General features: G+C 44.2%; 1 protein-coding gene across 2 annotated transcripts; it reads left to right on the forward strand.

Annotated features, from left to right (window-relative positions):
* Positions 1 to 1,226: 1,226 nt before the first annotated feature.
* On the forward strand, positions 1,227 to 18,780 carry prkg1b (protein kinase cGMP-dependent 1b). Of its 2 annotated transcripts, XM_044017432.1 has the most exons (18): positions 1,227 to 2,477; positions 3,179 to 3,345; positions 4,480 to 4,593; positions 9,279 to 9,384; positions 9,539 to 9,602; positions 9,755 to 9,832; positions 9,930 to 10,024; positions 10,136 to 10,201; positions 10,503 to 10,577; positions 15,129 to 15,225; positions 16,707 to 16,846; positions 17,323 to 17,412; positions 17,494 to 17,635; positions 17,714 to 17,877; positions 17,957 to 18,079; positions 18,157 to 18,219; positions 18,311 to 18,377; positions 18,582 to 18,780. In XM_044017432.1, exons 1-18 carry the CDS (start codon positions 2,158 to 2,160, stop codon positions 18,678 to 18,680), a joined length of 2,070 nt encoding a protein of 689 aa, XP_043873367.1. In that variant the 5' UTR covers positions 1,227 to 2,157; the 3' UTR covers positions 18,681 to 18,780. The 2 variants fall into 2 exon arrangements, with proteins under 2 accessions (XP_043873367.1, XP_043873368.1); XM_044017433.1 differs by lacking the exons at positions 1,227 to 2,477; positions 3,179 to 3,345; positions 4,480 to 4,593; ... (4 more) ...; positions 10,136 to 10,201; positions 10,503 to 10,577 and adding an exon at positions 13,943 to 14,714.
* The last annotated feature ends 1,898 nt before the right edge of the window (positions 18,781 to 20,678 follow it).

The following is a 20,678-nucleotide window of genomic DNA, read 5'->3' on the forward strand; positions in this document are numbered from 1 at the left end:
TCAACAAACAATAACTTATAGTAAAAATAATGATGATGAATGATTTATTATTTTATTTTATTGTTCTTTTGTCACAGTTTAATCTCTTTATTTTATTATTTGTTTATTTTATTTAATTTTGTGTGAAAGAAGTGATTTGACTTTCATATTTAATCAAATATAATTTAGTAATAGTTTATGTTTTTGTAGTTCTTTGATTATTGTTGCTATTTTAAATGAATAAAAATGGTTACAATAAATGTTTTATTACTAATTCATCACCATATTCACCTGTTTTAGTGTATGATTTAAAGTAAGAGATATAATATTATTCTTAGTTTTAAGAGAGTTTATTAACATTAACAGACAAAAGTCAACGATGAACTGATGAGGACGAGCTTTTATTGTGAAACTATTTTTAATCATTCATAAATGACTTTGCTTAAAGTGAAAAATATGTCTTAGTGTTTTTTGTTCAGGTGTTTTTCCTCATGTTTGACGCCAGAGGGCGCAACAGCACACACACGTTAGAGTCGATGTAAACCTTTACTTTTACATGAATAAATAAATAATCATCAGGATGTGACGTCAGAACAAATAATATTTTTAAGGTTTTCAATAATTAATAACATGACATGAAGCGGTTTAACTGTGGTTAACTAACCACAGTTAAATAACCACAGTTAACGAGCCATAGTTTACTAACCATAGTTTACTGTTTTTTTAAATACTTTTTTATAAACTTAATAAAATTATTCTAAAACATTACATTTTACAAAATAAAGTCTGTTTTTTAATAAAAATCCTCTGACTCATATTTATTTATATTTATATATTAATCTTTATATTTATGTATATATTCATATTTATTTGTATAATATCTATTCATATTATATTTATGTATACAATATTTAATTATATTTATATATGTTAATATTTATGAATGTTTGTACATATAAATATATGAAAATAAAACAGCTGATGAACGGATGAAAAATCGTCAGATGAATGGTTTTGTAGTGAAGAGATGAATAGGAGGAGGAGGATAAGCCCCGCCCACTCTGGTCTAAAACCTGCTGCTCTGCGTTAAACGGATTAAACTAATGAAGCTGATTAAACGAGACCAGATCCACAGACCTGTCCCCCCTCCTCCTCTTCCTCCTCCTCATCTTCATCATCTTCATCTTCCTCTCGCGCTGGATCAGTTTCTACCTCAAACTCTCGGCTCGCGCAGCACAAACTCACGTGGACAGAGGTTTCATCGGTCCCGGTTCTGTTAGAGACCACGTTGTCCGCGTGTTTCCCCGCGAATCACGACACTTTTTTTTTCCTCTGCGGATTTAAAGTCGCGGCTCTTTTTTTTTTCTTCTCCAGTGGAAGAGTGAGCGGCTGCGTTCACACTGGAGACTGAGACCCGGCTCTCAGTTACCTGCAAGTTTCCTCCTGCTCTCACTTTGTGCATCAAGTGTCCACTTCTGTCCACGTCTGTTCCTTTTGAACTAAAACGAGGATCCTGGTGGACCCTGGAGAAGAAGAAGAACCAGAGAAGAAGCTGGAGACATGAAGAAGAAGGAGGAACCTTCAAGAGCTGAGAATCTGTAGGAATCTTGGAGATGTTCTGACTGATGTGAGACAACAGCTCCTGTCCTCTTCCATCATCAGAATTTTGGAAATGTTTGGCTCCAGTTCAAAACCTTCACCTTGAGGGAGTGAATTCTGTGTCCTTGTGGGTTGTGTGTCTCCGGGGTTCGTGTCTCCTGGGTTGCGTGTTTCCTGGGTTTTGTGTCTCCTGGGTTTCATGTCACCTGGGTTGCATGTCACCTGGGTTTCGTGTCACCTGGGTTACGTGTCTCCTGGGTTGCGTGTCACCTGGATTGCATGTCTACTGAGTTTCATGTCTCCTGGGTTTCATGTCTCCTGGTGAGACTAATGTCTTTGCTTTGTGAAGTTTCCGGTGTTTGGAGATGGAGACCCAGGTCTCTATGGACAGCTCAGAAGATCAGTGTAGAACCTGAAAGACTTGAAGGCATCTGAGTTCTGTGGATCCCAGAACACCCAGTGAAGACCTGGGGACAGTGGGAGGAGTCAAGGACCCCCAAGATCTCACACAGAACCTGACAGAGACCCTGGGTATTCGCAGTAGTTCTGAGAACTCCTTGGCTCCCCCTCTCTGGACTGATGGGCACACTGCGGGACCTGCAGTACGCTCTCCAGGAGAAGATCGAGGAGCTGCGGCAGCGGGACGCCCTGATTGACGAGCTGGAACTGGAGCTGGACCAGAAGGACGAGCTGATCCAGCGGCTCCAGAACGAGCTGGACAAGTACCGGTCTGTGATCCGACCTGCCACCGCCCAGCAGGTCCAGGCCCAGCAGCGGAACCTGGTCCTGCAGCCGGACCAGCACCGCAGCAAGAGGCAGGCCATCTCTGCAGAACCCACGGCCTGTGACATCAGCACGCTGAGTCATGTGACCCTGCCCTTCTACCCCAAGAGTCCTGAGTAAGTCCACATCTACCTGGACAGATGTTAAAGGGACACATACAGGTTAGAGATTGATCAGTGAGCGCCTCCTGCTGCTGAGAGACAGCAGCCAAACCAACCATTCACCCCACACACACACACACACACACACTGTTGATCCACTGCTGCCTAAAAGTTTAAATGTCTGATTTTGTCTCTTCACTGTTTAAATCCAACGTTCAGATTGACGTCAGTGACACAAAGTGACCACACGAGGCAGCAGATGAGTCGCAGCTAAAATCACTGGTTTTCTCTCTGACGTTTGGGGAGGGAGAGTGAGTGTGTGTGGGAGAGTGAGTGAGTGTGTGTGTGTGTGAGAGGAGGTGTGTGTGTGTGGAGAGGAGTGAGTGAGTGAGTGTGTGTGTGTGTGTGTGTGTGTGTGTGGGAGAGTGAGTGTGTGTGTGTGTGGAGAGGAGTGTGTGTGTGTGTGGGAGTGAGTGAGTGAGGAGGAGTGAGTGAGTGAGTGTGTGTGTGTGTGTGTGTGTGTGGGAGAGTGAGTATGTGTGGGAGAGTGAGTGAGTGAGTGAGTGTGTGTGTGTGAGTGTGATGTTAAAATGGAGTGAAAAATGTGAGGACACAGACTCTGAAGCGCCGCCTCCTGTGTCCTGTAGGGGTTGATTGGTTGTATTGATGTGATTGGCTGGAGGCTGAGTTAACCCCGCCCCCTCTCGTCCTCTCAGGTCAAAGGACCTGATCAAAGTCGCCATCTTGGACAACGACTTTATGAAGAACCTGGAATTGTCTCAGATCCAGGAGATCGTGGACTGTATGTACCCGGTGGATTATGGGAAAGACACGTGTATCATCAAAGAGGGCGATGTCGGATCCCTGGTCTTTGTCATGGAAGGTGAGACACACATCTGTCCTCAGGTTGAGTCGGGTCTCTGGCCTTGGGTCTCTGGTGTCGGGCCTCGAGTCGGGTCAGTTCTCTGGTCTCGGGCCTCCGGTCGGGTCAGTTCTCTGGTCTTGGGCCTTGGGTTGGGTCTCTGGCCTCAGGTCTCGGGCCTCAGGTCTCGGGCCTCGGGTCTGGTCTCCAGCCTTGGTTCTCGGGTCTCCCCCTTTTTTTCCGCATTAAAGCCATTTGTTGCAGGTTGTAAATGCTGTTGTGAATCAGCTGTACGTACTCACACACTCACGCACACACACACTCACGCACATACACACACACAGTGGATGGTTGTCATGGCAACTCCTTGGACGTTGGCTTGAAACTGTTTTCACAGAAATGTTGGAATGAGTTTGTGAAGGAAACCAAAAACAGAGGAGTTCTGTTTTAGGACCAGGTTTTTACAGACAGACATGAGGCTGTTTATGGGACTGAAGGTTCAGGCTAGACTTCGGCCTCCTTCAGCCTTTGATGGTTTAGTGTTGAGCTCCTTCAGTCCTTCAGCAGCCGGGTCCATATTTGTCCACAAAGCTTGGTTTTCAGCTTTGTTGCTGAGCATCAGCTAACAGCTCAGCCTCCTCAGTAGCCTCCTCAGTAGTCTCCTCAGTATCTTCCTCAGTAACCTCAGTAGCCTCCTCAGTAACCTCCTCAGTAGCCTCCTCAGTAGTCTCCTCAGTAGCCTCCTCAGTAGCCTCCTCAGTAGCCTCCTCAGTAGTCTCCTCAGTAACCTCCGCAGTAGTTTCCTCAGTAACCTCCTTGCTGAGAACTCTAACCACCACTATACAGTCTCATGCTCCTCCCAGCTGACCATGGAGCGATGTTGTACTAGTCCTGGTCTTGGTCTTGTTCTTGTTCTTGTTCTTGGTCCTGGTCCTGGTCCTGGTCTTGGTCCTGGTCCTGGTCCTGGTCTTCACAGCCAGTCTTGCCAGATTAGAAGTGAAGGAAGAAAGATTGAGAAGAAGGAAATTACAAAGTTAATGAGGAGCAGACTCCTACACTTCCCATAATGCACCTGGATCTCACCTTTTCTCTACAGCAACAACAACATGATTTGAGTATAATAATAATTAAGCTTCTCCCCCCTCCCCCTCTCAGAGGGTAAGGTACAGGTGAGTAAAGAGAAGATGAGCTTGTGTACCATGGGACCTGGGAAAGTGTTTGGTGAACTCGCCATTCTGTACAACTGCACGAGGACAGCGACGGTCAGGAGTGAGTACTGATGACATCATCACCCTGTGTCACACTCACACACAACACTGACTGATGACGTCATCACCCTGCGTCACACTCACACACAACACAGAGGCTGTTTCTCAATATCCATACTTGTGCGTACTTGTGCGTACTTGTGAAAACGTCATCAGCCTCAGTCCAAGTGCTGTTCCAATTCTCAAGTAAGCGAAAAGCGAGGACAGTTCTCAAACCCGGAAGTGTTCTGGCTCCATCCATTTTTACCAAGTATGCATCGGAGGTGACTTGAGCGTACTTGGGATGTAGAGTAGTGTCAAAAGAATTGAGATCCATAGGAAGGAGATCGGAGTCAGCTCAGTGTCCAAACAAGGGTTTAATCTTGTACAAGAGGAGCATTCACAAAGCAACACACACAGGCCAGTTACAAAGTGAAGACTCTCTGTCTTGTAGGAATCGCAAGGTATTTATCTGTCTCAATGGGTCAGCTATCACCTTGCCCTCAGTCGCAGACCCATTGTCTCTATTCACAAGTTACTTCAAACAGTTCCTAAAACAATACATATGGTCACTGGCCAAAAGTCGCATCCAACAGTTACATTAACAATACAAAGAGTGAGTGGTCTCAGGTCACATCAACGGTTGCATTGAGCATTTGTCTTCATGTATTACATGAGGTGCATAATTCCCATAACAAGTAGTATATATTTGTACACGTCATATATATATATATATATATATATATATACTACTCTACAATGCTGTAATATATCTATTTTCCACATTGTATTATTTGTATTGTATATTTTAATAGAAATAAATTAATAAACGTACTTGTTTACTTGAATATTGAGAAACAGCCACAGCCTCTGGCCTCAATCCTTTAAATATATATATATATATATATATATGTAGTACTTCTCAAGTATATACTTGAGAAGTACGCTGGGAGTATATACTTGCCAAGTACGGGAGTACACAAGTATGTGGTTGTTTCTCAATACTCAAATATTCAAGTATGTATGTATTGTTCTGCTGTTTGAATGGTGGCTGGCGCCAAGTGCTGCAGCCTCATTAGCGCCACCTATGGTGTTGATAAATAAATATATGAAATCCTTTTAATAAATATATATATATATATATATATATATATATATATATATATATGTTGTTATTATTTTTACATTTTAAATATTTATTTATTAATTTATTTCTATTAAAATATACAATACAAATAATATAATGTGGAAAATAGATATATTACAGCATTGTAGAGTAGTATATATATACTACTCTACAATGCTGTAATAAATGTTGCTGTATGCTGTAATAAATATATAACATGTACAAATATATACTACTCTACATATCTAATATTTACATATTATATTTTAATACAGATACAATGACCGTGCAACTTTAATATAAATCTAAAATTAAAAGTTAAAATAAATAAAACATTAATAATATACAAACTTTCAAAGGTCAAAACGTTTCCATTAAAAACAAAATAACACGTCAACAACAAACCTATGGATCACACCGAGCATCTAATGACAGCGATGTCATGATGTCATCAGGACAGGCCGAGGTAACACTGCTCTGTGCCGGGCACAGTGAGCGCCGAGCGTCCGCAGAGGCGGAGCTTATCACCTCCGACAAACGTTGCTGCCAAACTATAAATACGTCATATCTTAATACACAAACCACATGTTTGAATTCTAAATGACTCATTTCTCGCCTCAAATGATGTTAAAACTTTGTTCAGGACACAGAAAAATATTTATTTCAGATTTATATTTCTATTATCTGCTGCTGTGCTCGCCGAAATGTATTCTGGGATACATGGCCATCCCAAGTACGCTCAAGTTAGTGGGAGCTAACAACACGTTAGCAGTGTTGGCAGTGGGAGCTAACAACGCATTTCAAGATTCAAGTTTTTATTTGTCACATGTGGATGTACAAGTACACCCCCAGTGAAATGACTTTACAACAAGCCCCACTGTGCAACTGTGCAGCAATAAAATAAAAATGAAAATAAATTTAAATTTAAAACCCAGTTTTGCAAAATAAGTAGCTATGTTATATTATTTACAGTACACAAGAAACATATTGAAACATATCGCACATGTACGTAGCAGCAGTATGAATTTAAATATGTGTGTGTGTGTGTGTGGTGTGGTGTGGGGGTGGGGGTATGAATGGGTTGAATGTGTATGTGTGTGTGTGTGTGTGAGGGCTGGGTTTTCATGTGGGTGGTTGAAAGTTCAGCATCCTGATGGCCTGAGGTAAGAAGCTCGTCCTCAGCCTCTCTGTGTTGGCCATGCAGGAGCGGAGACATTTGCCAGACGGCAGCCACTGGAACAGTCTGTTAAATGGGTGGCGAGTGTCTTTTATGATCCTCCTGGCTCTGCTGGTGCAGCGCCTGGTGTAGATCTCCTGCAGAGTGGGCAGCACAGTGGATCACTCTGTGGAGAGCTGTCCTCTCCCTGGCAGTGCAGCTGCCGTACCACGCAGTGATGCTGCCGGTGAGCACGTCCTCCACTGCTGCAGTGTAAAAGGTTCTCTGCAGCACTGAGGAGATCTTGAATTTCCTCAGCCGTCTGAGGTGGTACAGACGCTGCCTTGCTCTCTTTACCAGGGTGGAGATGTGTGTGGTCCAGGTTAGGTCCTTGGTGATGTGGACACCGAGGTACCTGTAGCTGCTAACTCTCTCCACCGGGGTCCCGTAGAACCTGAGGGGGGTGTGATGGCTCCTCTGCTTCTTCCTCCTGAAATCCACAACTATCTCCTTGGTCTTAGAGATGCTCAGGTCCAGGTTTTTTTTTCTGGCACCATGTCGACAGTGTATCCACCTCCTCCAGATAGACCTTCTCCCTGTTGTTCGAGATCAGGCCAACCACCACCGTGTCATCCACAAATTTCACAATGATTTTGGAGGGGTGAGTGGCTCTGCAGTCATGGGTGTAGAGAGAGTGGAGCAGAGGGCTCAGGACGCAGCCTTGGGGGGCTCCGATGCTGAGAGTGCGTGGGCTGGAGGTGTGGTTCCCTATCCTCACCACCTGTGGTCTGTCCATCAGGAAGCTCTGGACCCAGAAGCAGAGTGAGGAGTTCAGCCCCAGGTCCTTGAGCTTTGACACCAGTCTGTGAGGAACTATGGTGTTGAATGCAGAGCTGTAGTCGATGAACAGCAGCTGCACATAGTTCCCCTTTCCGCTGTCCAGGTGGGTGAGGGTGGTGTGGAGGACGTGGGTGATGGCATTATCAGTGCTCCTATTAGGGCGATAGGCGAACTGAAGAGGGTCAAGTGAGCTGGGCAGTGAAGCGCAGATGAAGTCCTTGATCAGTCTTTCAAAGCACTTCATCACCACGGAGGTGAGTGCTACTGGGCGGTAATCATTGTTGCAGGCAGGGCTGGGCTTCTTTGGAACAGGGATGATGGTGGACCTCTTGAAGCAGGCAGGGACAACGGAGTGAGCCAGGGACAGGTTGAAAATAGAGGTGAAGACAGGGGCTAGCTGCCCAGCACATGATTTCAGCACCCGGCCGAGGATGCCGTCAGGCACACCTCAGAGCTCTCCTCATGTCGTGCTCTGAGACGGACAGTGCGGGGTAATCACCGGTGTTTAAGCTGGGCTCCTCCGCGTTAGGGCTAGCTGCGACGCTAGAGGTCTCAAAGCGTGTGAAAAAGGAGTTCAATTCCTCTGCTAGCGAAGGATCCACAGCAGCCGATGATTCTTTACGTCCTCTATAGTCCGTGATATTCCGAAGTTCCTGCCACATACGCCTGGTGTCCTGATCACCCAGTGATGCCTCCACTTTGTCTTTGTACCGCCGTTTGGCAGCCCTCACCGTCTTCGCTCATAGGACGCCGCTCTGTAAGCAGTGTTAGCAGTGTTAGCACTACTTTAGCTTCCTGACTTTTTTCTGTGATTCAGCCTGGACCAGGTTTAAGGTTAGACCTGGTTTTAAGACTCAAGTTCGGCTGAAGTGTGTGTGGGTGTGTTAGAAAACTTTGACTTGACCTTTGACCTTCAACACACTTGTTAAAGTGAGTTAGGACCCTAAGTAAATAATATAGCTACTTATGTTTATTGCTGCACAGTTGCACAGTCATTTGAAATAAAAAATCTTGAATCTTGAAGTGTTAAAAACACACACACACACACACTCCGGTTGTTTCCGTGGTTACAGAGACACTGGGATCTCCATGGCAACAGACAGATGCCATAAAGCAGCAGAAAGAAGAAAATAAATAAATAGTAGAAGTTGTGTGTGTTTTTTCACCTCAGCTGTCAATCACAGCTTAGTCCCGCCCCCAACCCACCCCCTTCATGGACTTGACCATAATTTACAAAATGGTGGAGCTGAAACTAATGACTGAAATCTTAGTCCTAATCTTGACCAGGTCCTCAGAATAAGGTTCTGCCTCATTGGGACCAGGTTTTGGTCTCCATGACGACGACTGGTCCTGACAAGATCAGTGTCACAGATAGTACATGTTCTTGTAACCATGGTAACCAGCTCTGTCTGAGCATCAGTGCTTCAGTTTATGGGATGTCTGACAGTTTAATCTCCCTGCAGCTGCAGATTTGGATGTAGATTATAAATAGATACACACACACACACAAATGTACATGTGTGTGTGTGTGTGTGTGTGTGTGTGTGTCTGTGTGTCTGTGTATGTGCGTGTGTGTGTGTTCCAGCTCTCTCTCATGTAAAGTTGTGGGCGATCGACCGTCAGTGTTTCCAGACCATAATGATGAGAACTGGACTCATCAAACACACCGAGTATATGGACTTCCTCAAGAGGTGAGAGCACGCCCCCATGACCTGCAGACCCCGCCCACAATATTCAAACAGTCTACACCTCTCTCTCTCTCCTCTCTCTCTCGCCCTCTCTCTCTCTCCTTTCTCTCTCTCTCTCTCTCTCTCTCTCCTCTCTCCTCCCCCTCTCTCTCTCCAGTGTTCCGTCCTTCCAGACTCTCTCAGAGGAAACTCTCAGTAAACTTGCTGATGTCATGGAGGAGGTGAGACATTTAATAAGCCACACCCATCACCTGTGTCTCAGTGCAGGCCCCGCCTCCTTTGGAAGTTAAATTAGTTGTACACATGTTATCCGCCTGTGAAGGAGGCGGAGCCTGAAGTGAGACATAATAATAAACGGTCCAATCACATGCAGACGCACTATGACGATGGCGAGTTCATCATCAGACAAGGAGCCACTGGAGACACCTTCTTCATCATCAGCAAGGGAAAGGTAACTCATCACTTCTTCTTCTGCTCGCTCATCATCTGCTGACTCATCTTCTGCTGACTCATCATCTGCTGACTCATGTCAATCAACTTTTAAACAGGTGAACGTGACACAGGAGAGCTCGGCCAATCAGGAGCCAGTACATCTGCGGGAGCTCGGCCGGGGAGACTGGTTTGGAGAGAGAGCGCTGCAGGGGTAAGGTCACATGACCACTGACACAGAGACCAGAACCAGAACCCTTAAGTTCTGATATAGAATTTTAGTTTTCAAAAAATGTTTAGTTTATGTATGTGTGTGTGTCCACAGGGAGGACGTAAGAACAGCCAACGTTGTTGCCATGGAAGCGGTCACCTGCCTGGTCATCGACAGAGAGTAAGATGTCATGTTGGTTAGGACAGGTCATGCCCTCTAGTGGCTGATTTGTGCATGTACAGTACAATCATTTCTTTATTCCTCCTCCTGACTTCAGATTAATGCTGTGTCCTGTTTTATATAGTATGGTGTCATTTATGTTTCGTGTAGCTGTGTGCTGCCCCCTGCTGCACACCACTGCTTACATTCATGTTATTATAAAGACATTTGTTTATCATTTCACTTCCTGTTGTCGCTGATCAGCTGACTCTCTCTCTCTCTCCTGCTACGACCTGATTGGTCGTGTGTTTCTCATCCTCAGCTCATTCAAGCATCTGATTGGTGGATTAGACGACGTCTCAGGGCGAGTGTATGAGGACGCAGACGCACAAGCCAAGTGTGTTACACACGCACACACACACGCACACACACACGCACACACACACACACACAGACACAATGTAACTGGATCCTCTCTGTTATATAAGTAAAGCTAAACTAATATTAGCGTCCTCCTCTGTCAGCTGTTTTCTGTTTCTATGTTTATATTAAACACTGATCACTGAGTATTGATGATTAGTTATTGGGTATTGATGATCGGTTATTGATGATTGTTTATTGGGTATTGATGATTGATAATTGGTTTTTGATGATCATTTATTGGTTATTGATGATTGTTTATTGGTTATTGATGATTGTTATTGATGAGTGATGATTTGTTATTGATTATTGATGATTGATGACTGGTTATTGATGATTTGTTATTGGTTATTGGTTTTTGATGATTGATGATTGGTTATTGATGACTGATGATTGGTTATTGATGATTGATGATTTGTTTTTGGTTATTGGTTATTGTTTTTTGATGATTGATGATTGATGATTGGTTATTGGTTATTGATGACTGATGATTGGTTATTGATGACTGATGATTTATTTACTGTATAGTGTGCGTCTGTTTTTGTGTACTGTAAAGTGACCTTGAGTGACAGAAAGACGCTTTTAAATATAAATGTTTATGATTGGTGCTCAACAGAATCACCAGTGTTGAAATTCTGTTTCAGTCCACCAGGAGGTGACGTTCACTTTTATATTTAAAATGAACTTGAATCACGAAAAGGTCAAAGTGTGACTTTTGAGCTTTGAATCAGATCCAGGTCTCCTGATCCTCCTGTGGACTGAATCTGTCTCAGGTCCAGGTCTCTATGGGGACTAGGTCCAGGTCTTGCTGGACTCTGTGTCTCTGAGAGACAGGACTGACACGTTGTCCTGATGATGATGTCATCGTCATAGAGTGAGCTCACACACACACACACATACAGGTCAGGTGTAATTGATCCTGTGGGTCATGTGACCAAGCAGAACACAGTTGTGTCCTCATATGGTATAGATTCAACACACACACACACACACACACACACACACACAAACTAATGATAAATCACAATAAATAAGTTGTGTTTGGTTCAGGGGCAGGTGGCGGTTGTGTGTGTGTGTGTGTGTGTGTCTCACTGTCATAAACTATCTTTAGAGTGTTTATGTGTTGCTTCGTCCAATCACGTCTTCAGTTTCAGCAGAGGTTTGATTCCAGGAAACACACACCCACACACACACACACACATAGATTACTTGTGTATATCCATATATATATATATGTGTGTATTTATAGTTATTTATCTCTCTATACTCACAAATGAGTCTGTGTCATGTTTTGCACCACACCAAACCTCATAGAGGAGCTGCTGGTTTTATCCAAAATGACTTACAAGGGAATTGAGTTACAACCTGCCACGGGTCGAGTTGAACCGGTGACCATGATGTCTCTGCACACAGGGGTACCGGTCTTAACCACTGAGCCACTCCACCCCCCCACCCCAAATTAATCTGTGTCATGTTTTTTAATTGTATAATTTTGCATAATCCAAAATTTCCACTTAATCCTCATTCATTCCCATGGAGAGTAGTAACAGTTACAGTGAAGTCTTTTTAATTTACCTGCTGCTGCGTGGCTTTATTCTCTTCACTTAAAAACATAAACAAACCCAAACAAACGTAAACAAGCATATCCAATCCAATCCAACTTTATTTGTTAAGCACTTTAAACAAACCACTATGGACCAAAGTGCTGTACAGAATAAATAAAAGGCATAATAAGTAAAAGGTTCAAAATTAGATGAAACAGCTTAAAATAAATTAGAATCATAAAACACAATAAGAAATAGCAGCCATACAATAAAAAACAATAAATTCTATTCAAATTAAAATATGTAAAATAAATAAAAATCAAACGTGTCATGAAGTGTCAAAGGCCAAAGAGAAAAGGTGGGTTTTAAAAAGGGATTTAAAAACAGACAAGGACGAGGTCTGTCTTATGTGCAGAGGCAGATCTGCGACAGCAAAGGCACGATCCCCTCTGAGCTTCCGCTTAGTTTTAGGCACACTCAGGAGCAGCTGGTCAGCTGACCTGAGAGAGCGAGCTGGTGAGTATGGATGTAGGAGCTCGGAAAGGTAGTGCGTGTGCCAGTTAAAAGATGTGCTGCAGCGTTTTGTACCATCTGAAGACGGGCAATGGAGGACGCACTAACCCCCACATAAAGTGAATTATGGTAATCCAGCCGAGTGGTGACAAAGGCGTGAATGACTATTTCAAAATGCTGCCTCGAGAGAATTGGCTTTATTTTGGCCAGCTGCCTCAGTTGAAAAAAGCTTGATTTAACAACAGACCTGATCTGGTTGTCAAGCTTCAGATCAGAGTCGATATTATTGTGTGTTTTAAAAGCCGTGCCATGCAGCCCAGATCTACTTGGGGGGTCCCAGTGGTGCCACCAAACACCATCACTTCTGTCTTTTTGTCATTAAAATTTTAGAAGTTCAGAGCAATCCAGGCCTTTATGTCATCTAGACACTGAAGTAAAATTTTAAAAGAGTATGTGTCATTCTAGGCATGTAGATTTGAGAAGGGGGCCCAGAACTGAGCCCTGTGGGACCCCGCAGGTGAGAGGAGCCGAGGAGGATGCCGAGTCACCGAGGCTGACACAGAAAGTTCGATCAGCCAAGTATGACCTGAACCACTCCAAAGCTGTGCCCCTGATGCCCACCTGCTCCTCCAGACTTGAGATCAGGATCTCATGGTCCACTGTATCAAATGCAGCAGTTAAGTCACCGGAGTCAGTAGCTAAAAAGATATCATTAAAAACTCTTAAAAGTGCTGATTCGGTGCTGTGCAGTGATTTACATCCGGACTGGAAAACCTGAAGGATATTATTTTCCTCTAAAAAGGCCATTACTTGTCCATGGACTAACTTCTCAAGGATTTTTGAGATAAAATGTAGTTTGGAGATGGGCCTGAAATTTGCGGGAACTGCAGGGTCTAGACCAGGTTTTTTGAGGTTGCACTACTGCATGTTTAAAATTTTTGGGGACCACACCTGTGGACAGACTGCTATTTAAAACCAGAATAATAGATGGCCCTATAGTGTGGAAAACCTGTTTAGATAATCGAGGAGGGACAGCATCATTTGGAGAACCTGAGGGCTTCAGCCGACCAACAACCTCCTGCAAAAAAGACAATGTCACGGGTTCAAACTGGTTAAAAACAACAGTGCAAGGAGCAGAGACAGAGGGGTCATATGCAGGAGGTGAGATAAGAGCCCTAACAGCATAAACAAACGTAACAAACGTAAACAAACATAAAGAAACATAACAAGCATAAACAAACGTAACAAACGTAAACAAACATAAAGAATCGTAACAAGCATAAACAAACGTAAACAATCAAAAAGAAACGTAAACAAACGTAAACACTGACAGATGGTGAACAGATTAAGTCCAGTGCTGAGTGACGGAGCTGCGTTCACTGGCTGCTCCTCAGAGCAATGTTTCCATCAGCTAAAAATACCAGCAGCAGAGGAGGTGGAGTCTCGGTGGTGTCGTGGTGGTGTTGGTTGCAGGGTTCTGTGAGACGGTTTGTCCTCTCTGGTTGCCTTTAGACCCTGCAGGACCTGACAGGGAAACAGTCTCAGTTCTGTTAGACGTTGTCCAGGTCAGATCCTCGTAAAGGTTATAGACGCGGATTTTATAAAAGTTCCCTCTGGAGGTCGTCTGTTCAGGATTCTGACGACTTCCCGCTCCATTCAGGACCTTTAATGCTCATAGACCTGGAGGATCTGGTAACTCCACCGCTCCGCCGGTACCAGCAGACCCAAACCCTGCACCGCGGTCCTCCGTCCACCGTCCCTCACCATGTGAACTGGACGTGGAGTTCTTCCTTTGAGACGGCTCTTTTACAGACTCTGTGCCGAACGTTCTCGTGAGGACTGGACTCATTCTCTCTGTGCTTTTACATAATAAAAGACTTTCGGTCAGATTAACATTCAGAGATGAGGGAGTTGCTTCCCATCCCGGTGCGTCAGGGGAGAGAGCGGGTCACCAGCCTCCCTGCTTCTCCGTCCTCCACCCTCTCCTTCCCCATCACCTCCTTCTCCATCCAAACCTCCAAGAAGTTCCCGTTTTTCCATGTGGTCAAATGCTGCAGGTACAACAGGAAGATGAATCTGTAGTACCCGCTCTGATGAACGTGGTAATCCTTGTGAATGTGGTAGTCCTGGTGAACGTGGATGAACGTGGTAGTACTGGTGAACGTGGATGAATGTGGTAGTCCTGGTGAATGTGGATGAACGTGGTAGTCCTGGTGAACGTGGTAGTCCTGGTGAATCTGATGAATTGGTAGTCCTGGTGAGCGTGGTAGTCCTGGTGAGCGTGGATGAGTCCTGGTGAATGTGGATGAGCGTGGTAGTCCTGGTGAATGTGGTAGTCCTGGTGAGCGTGATGAGCGTGGTAGTCCTGGTAGCGTGGTAGTCCTGGTGAACGTGGTAGTCCTGGTAAACGTGGTAGTCCTGGTGAATCTGATGAACGTGGTAGTCCTGGTGAACGTGTCTCTGTGTTTCAGGTACGATGCAGAGAACGCCTTCTTCTCCACTCTGAAGCTGAACGACTTCAACATCATCGACACGTTGGGAGTCGGTGGCTTTGGACGCGTGGAGCTGGTGAGAACCATGACTAAGCAGTTTGTGTTCATCAGTGTTCAATCAGTGATTTTAGCTGCTGGTCCTCTGCTGCCTCGTGTGGTCACTTTGTGTCACTGAGTTAAGTCTGAATGAAATATTTCAAATGCAGAATTCATTAAAATCAGACATTAGAACTTAGTGATGGAGGCAGCAGTGTGTGTGTATTTGTGTGTGTGTGTGCGTGTGTGTTTGTGTGTGTGTGTCGTGCGTGTGTGTTTGTGTGTGCGTGTGTGTGTGTGTGTGTAGTCTAACAGTGAGATATCATGTGACTTTTATTTGCTGAATTTTCAGGACTACCACAATGTCAGCAAAGCGCAGTCATGTGACGTCTCGGGAAGGGAGCTACTGTCAGTGAACGTATGATGTGAAAACTTCATTCATTCACACTGGAACTTGAATAAATGAAGTTTTCTTTTACAATTTTTTAAAAGTTTTGAGTGATTTATTTATTTATTTTTAAACTGATTATGGACGTATTAACCAGCTGCTGTGTGGATTCAGACATTGTGAACACGGGGCAGATGACCGTGTGACGACCTGAGACCACTGATGAACTCATGAATTACAGTGAATGGAAAATCAAGCAAAACGACGTCATTCCTGTAACGACACATTAACTAATCGTCACGGTCAATTAAATAAACCATTAAATTGATTAGAGCTGCAACTAACGACTATTTTCATAATCAATGAATCTGTCGATTCGTTTGGTTGATAAAATCTCAGAAAACCTTAACAAATGTTGATCGGTGTTCGTCAAACCTGGAAATGTTTTTTCTTTGTATCAGAACAGAAACTGAAGCTGAAACAAAACTTCAGACCGTTCATCTGTTATCAAATTAGTCATCGATTAATAATGGATCGGTCAATTAATAATGGATTAAATCGTTGGTTTACAGCCTGAAGCAAACGTGATGTCAGGTCATGAGTCAGCAGCGTTCTCCCATCATGCCTTTCACTGTTCATGGATGCGCTGAGCAAGTGGAGAACGTGGGCGGCTCTTTCACAGAGCCCAGAGGCATTATGGGAGTAACAATACTGCACATGCTCTGTGGGCCGCACAACCCGCAAATAAAACCAGGAAGTCTGAAAGGTTTTTGGCAACTCCAGAGGAATGAACGAAGCCAAAGGGGTGGAGCTCTCTCCAGTTCTTATAATACATTCATGCACTCCCCTCTGACCTCTGACCTTATGCCTCTCTCACATAACTCTGACCCCTCCCTCACTTGCCCTCGAGAAAAAAAACAAGTCACATGGTGAAATTCAGCTCAGGTGACGAAGGATCGTGAATCAGACACACACACACACACACGGACACACACACGCACACAGGTGGGTGTGTTAGAGCTCATATAATGTAACAAGATGAATCGTCCTAAAATAGAAAGTTGTGTCACGTTCTAACAACACCACACTGTGTGTGTGTGTGTGTGTGCGTGTGCATGCGTGTGCGTGTTCAGGTGCAGCTGAAGAACGAGGAGGTGAAGACATTTGCGATGAAGATCCTGAAGAAGCGTCACATCGTGGACACCAGACAACAGGAACACATTCGCTCTGAGAAACACATCATGACTGAGGCTCACTGTGACTTCATCGTCAGGTCAGAGGTCACATCATCATCACCATCAACAACAACATGCTGTTTGTGTTTTTTGTGTTTTCACGTTATTTTAACACTGTTTAAACACAACTGTGTTCATGTGTTCACATTTTCACGTTATGTTGACGTTGTGTTCTGGTTGTGTTGACATTGTGTTCAGTTTGTGTTGACATTGTGTTGTACTGACGTTGTGTTGACATTGTGTTGTGCTGACGTGTTGTGCTTACGTTGTGTTGACATTGTGTTGTGCTGACGTGTTGTGTTGACATTGTGTTGTGCTGACGTTGTGTTGATGTTGTGTTGTGTTGACATTGTGTTGTGTTGACATTGTGCTGATGTTGTGTTGAATTTTTGTTCAGTTTGTGTTGACGTTGTGTTCGCTGTGTTGTGTTGACGTTATGTTGTGTTGACGTTGTGTTGACGTTACGTTGTGTTGACTTTGTGTTGTGCTGATGTTGTGCTGACGTTGTGTTCAGGTTGTATTGGACGTTCAAAGACAGTAAATACCTGTACATGCTGATGGAGGCGTGTCTTGGAGGAGAAGTGTGGACCATCCTGAGAGACAGGTACAAACAGCTGAGTCATGGTTATGCCTGAGATTTTACAACAAAGACATGAAACATCACGGTGAACTTTGTGTGTTTCAGAGGTTCATTTGAAGACTCAACCACCAGGTTCTACACGGCGTGTGTAGTCGAAGCTTTGGCTTACCTTCACGCCAAAGGCATCATCTACAGAGACCTGAAGCCCGAGAACCTGATACTGGACAGTCGAGGATATGCCAAACTGGTACACACACACACACAGGCTGAAATGGATCTGGAGATGTTAAGGGGTCAGGGTCAAATCTGCTTAATTCTTGTGCAGGTCGACTTTGGTTTTGCCAAGAAGATCGGCTGCTGTAAGAAGACCTGGACATTCTGCGGGACACCGGAGTACGTGGCTCCAGAGATCATCCTCAACAAAGGTCACGATGTCTCGGCAGACTACTGGTCTCTGGGCATTCTAATGTTTGAGCTGCTGACCGGCAGGTGAGCACAACCACCTGTAGAGGTCTGTAACACGTCTGTGAAGGCAGGTCCAACTGTGTCTGTGTGTGTGTCTGTTTAGTCCACCGTTCTCAGGTCCAGATCCGATGAAAACCTACAACATCATACTGAGAGGCATCGACATGATCGAGTTCCCCAAAAAGATGACCAAGAATGCCGGCAACCTCATCAAGAGGCTCTGCAGGTAGGGGGCGCTCTGTTGGACTTAGATGAACTTGTTTGTGTGTTTGTTGTCCAGAATGAAAGTGTTTGTGTCCACAGAGATAATCCGTCAGAGAGACTTGGGAACCTGAAGAACAGAGTCAAGGACATCCAGAAACACAAGTGAGACCAGTGTCCACTTACTTTTATCCATACAGGTGACGGCGTTTTTACACCTGGACTGATCTATGTGTGTGTGTGTGTGGGTTCTCAGGTGGTTTGAAGGCTTTAACTGGGAAGGTCTAAGGAAAGGAACTCTGACTCCACCCATCACTCCTGATGTGAGTTGTTAGTCTAAAACAAAAGTGATGGTGAAAGCTAATGCTAAACAATCAGCACTTTCACGACACTTTGTTACAAACTGTGTTTACTGTTGCGTTCTAGTGGAACCTTAAGAACTTTGATCAATAAAACAATAATAAATGTTTCATCTTCTTCATCGTTGATTGATTTTAATTGTCCTCAACCTTTGTCCTTCTGTCCAGGTGTCCTCTCCGACTGACACCAGTAACTTTGACAGTTTTCCTGAAGACACCGACGAACCGCCTCCAGACGACAACACCGGCTGGGACTATGACTTCTAAAGCTCCGCCCCCCCAGCTCACACCCAATAACGAAGCCTGCAAAGATGAAGAAGTGGATTTTTCAACAAGACTCTGTGGAGCCTTTAATGGACGATTGTTGCTCCTCCCTGTGAATAAACCTTTCATTATTTGAGTGTTTGACTAAATGCAGAGGTTTGTAGAGGATGGGGAGAGGAGGAGGAGCCTAACCCAAACTCAAACCCTTGTCGGTCAAACTGGACTCCTTTTGTCAATGGATCTGGACTGGTTCATGGTTCTCCAACACCTCAGAGCTGGAAATGGGTCACAGAAATATCTGGAGTCCATGAAAATATTTACGACCGGCGTCATCTTGCTGGATTCTGTCAGACGTCAGGAACGTTCTCAGATGTCCAGAACGTTCTCAGACGTCCGGAACGTTCTCAGACGTCCGGAACGTTCTCAGGCATCCGGAACGTTCTCAGACGTCTGGAATGGTCCGGCCAATACAATGTGCCAGAGCAACACTCCAGTTTCCAGTCTCCAGTTTCACTTTCTTCCAGTCTCTGGTTTCTGGCTCTAAGTTCTTCCATCCTTGGCTCAGATGTTTCCACAAAGAAGGTTTTATCAAGTTTCTGATTGAACACCTAGTTGTCACTAAGTGTTTTAGGAGCAGGACTAGTCAAGGCCAGATCTGTAGAGACAGCAACTGTCCCTCAAGTTCCAGACCCTCAGGACCCTAGAGTTTGATCTTGTCTTCCTGAGACCAGCTGAGATCTTGGAGGGTTTCTGGACCTGGTTGAAAGTGAGTAGAAGGAACATTTTCAGGTCAAACTAATCAACAGAGAACCTTGCTCCAGGTGAGCTTCAGCTCTGCCCCCAGATCCCTGCCAATGACATCACACTACAGAAAGTCCTCTGCAGCCAACGGAAAACCACTGAACGACAGTTGAACTTTGACCCCTCTGAGGGAGACTGTTCTGCTGCCACCTGGTGTTTGACATCAGGAGTCCAGGCTTCGGTTCTGGACGACGGCCGACCTTCAGGTCACCGTGATGCCTTCACTTCTCGTTGCTGTTATTTGAAATCGGAAGACAGAAGAAGAAAATGTTTGGGTGTCAGAGGAGCTTTGCCTCCCCCTGGTGGAGGATGGGGGAAGTGGTGTTAAACTTCACGATCATTCTTGTTTGGCAGCATGAGAACACGTTCGTTTGCACGCGAGCGTGACGTGCTTCCATTTCTTATTCTTTGTTTTCATGTGTATTGTGATTTTTGAAGCTCATGGTGTAGTTGCTGTTTTAGACTTGATTTCAGAGTCAGTGCCACCTTCTGGCCGGTGTCACAGATAAAAGTGTCCACTCAAAACCACAAACATCATATTCTTTATATCTATAAATTGACAAAGTACACATTTGAGGTGGACGTGATTTGTTGTATTGATCCAGTATTTCGTGCCCCTCTGTAAAAGTAGCTGTAATTTTTTCACTTTTATCGTCTGCTGTGATCTTTTTGTAAATCCATCACAGATGTGATTTAAACGTTCTTTGAACTCTGCATGAAAATCTTGGCGATAACAGTTTTAGCCACCACCAGAGGGCAGACTAGAGTCAAGACACCAACAAATGGGCCCAATCAAGTTTCTTTGTTTTTTGAGACGTTTACGTAAATCACTGCGATGCTACGTTCAAAGTGAATAAAGATGAACGTTCAGATTAGTTTGTGCTTTATGGAAACGACATTGATATTTTTGTATATATTGAGATGTTACTGTTTCATGGATATGATGATTGTTATGTATTATTTACATGAATAGCTGCAGAGTCTCAGTTCAATAAAGCTTTATCATGTGACTGAAACAAGTTTGATCTGTTTAAATAAAAAATCATGTGAAAAAACTATGCTGTCTGTCTGTCTGTCTGTCTGTCAATCTATCTATCTATCTAATCTAATCTAATCCGGTTTAAAGATACATTAAAGTTATCTTAAAGGGGACATATTATGCAAAATCAACTTTTTAACCATTTCAATACTTATATTTGG

This window comes from Solea senegalensis, unplaced genomic scaffold (genome assembly GCF_019176455.1).
Source record: "Solea senegalensis isolate Sse05_10M unplaced genomic scaffold, IFAPA_SoseM_1 scf7180000015408, whole genome shotgun sequence".
NCBI classification, from domain to species: Eukaryota; Metazoa; Chordata; class Actinopteri; order Pleuronectiformes; family Soleidae; genus Solea; species Solea senegalensis.

What these genes read in the sequence shown, in the direction of transcription:
- prkg1b (XM_044017432.1), top strand. Translation starts at nt 2,158, where the DNA reads ATGGGCACACTGCGGGACCTGCAGTACGCTCTCCAGGAGAAGATCGAG. An exon ending in GAGGACAGCGACGGTCAGGA is followed by an intron (nt 4,594 to 9,278) that starts GTGAGTACTGAT and finishes TGTGTGTTCCAG; the next exon opens with CTCTCTCTCATGTAAAGTTG. An exon ending in CTCCACCCATCACTCCTGAT is followed by an intron (nt 18,378 to 18,581) that starts GTGAGTTGTTAG and finishes CCTTCTGTCCAG; the next exon opens with GTGTCCTCTCCGACTGACAC.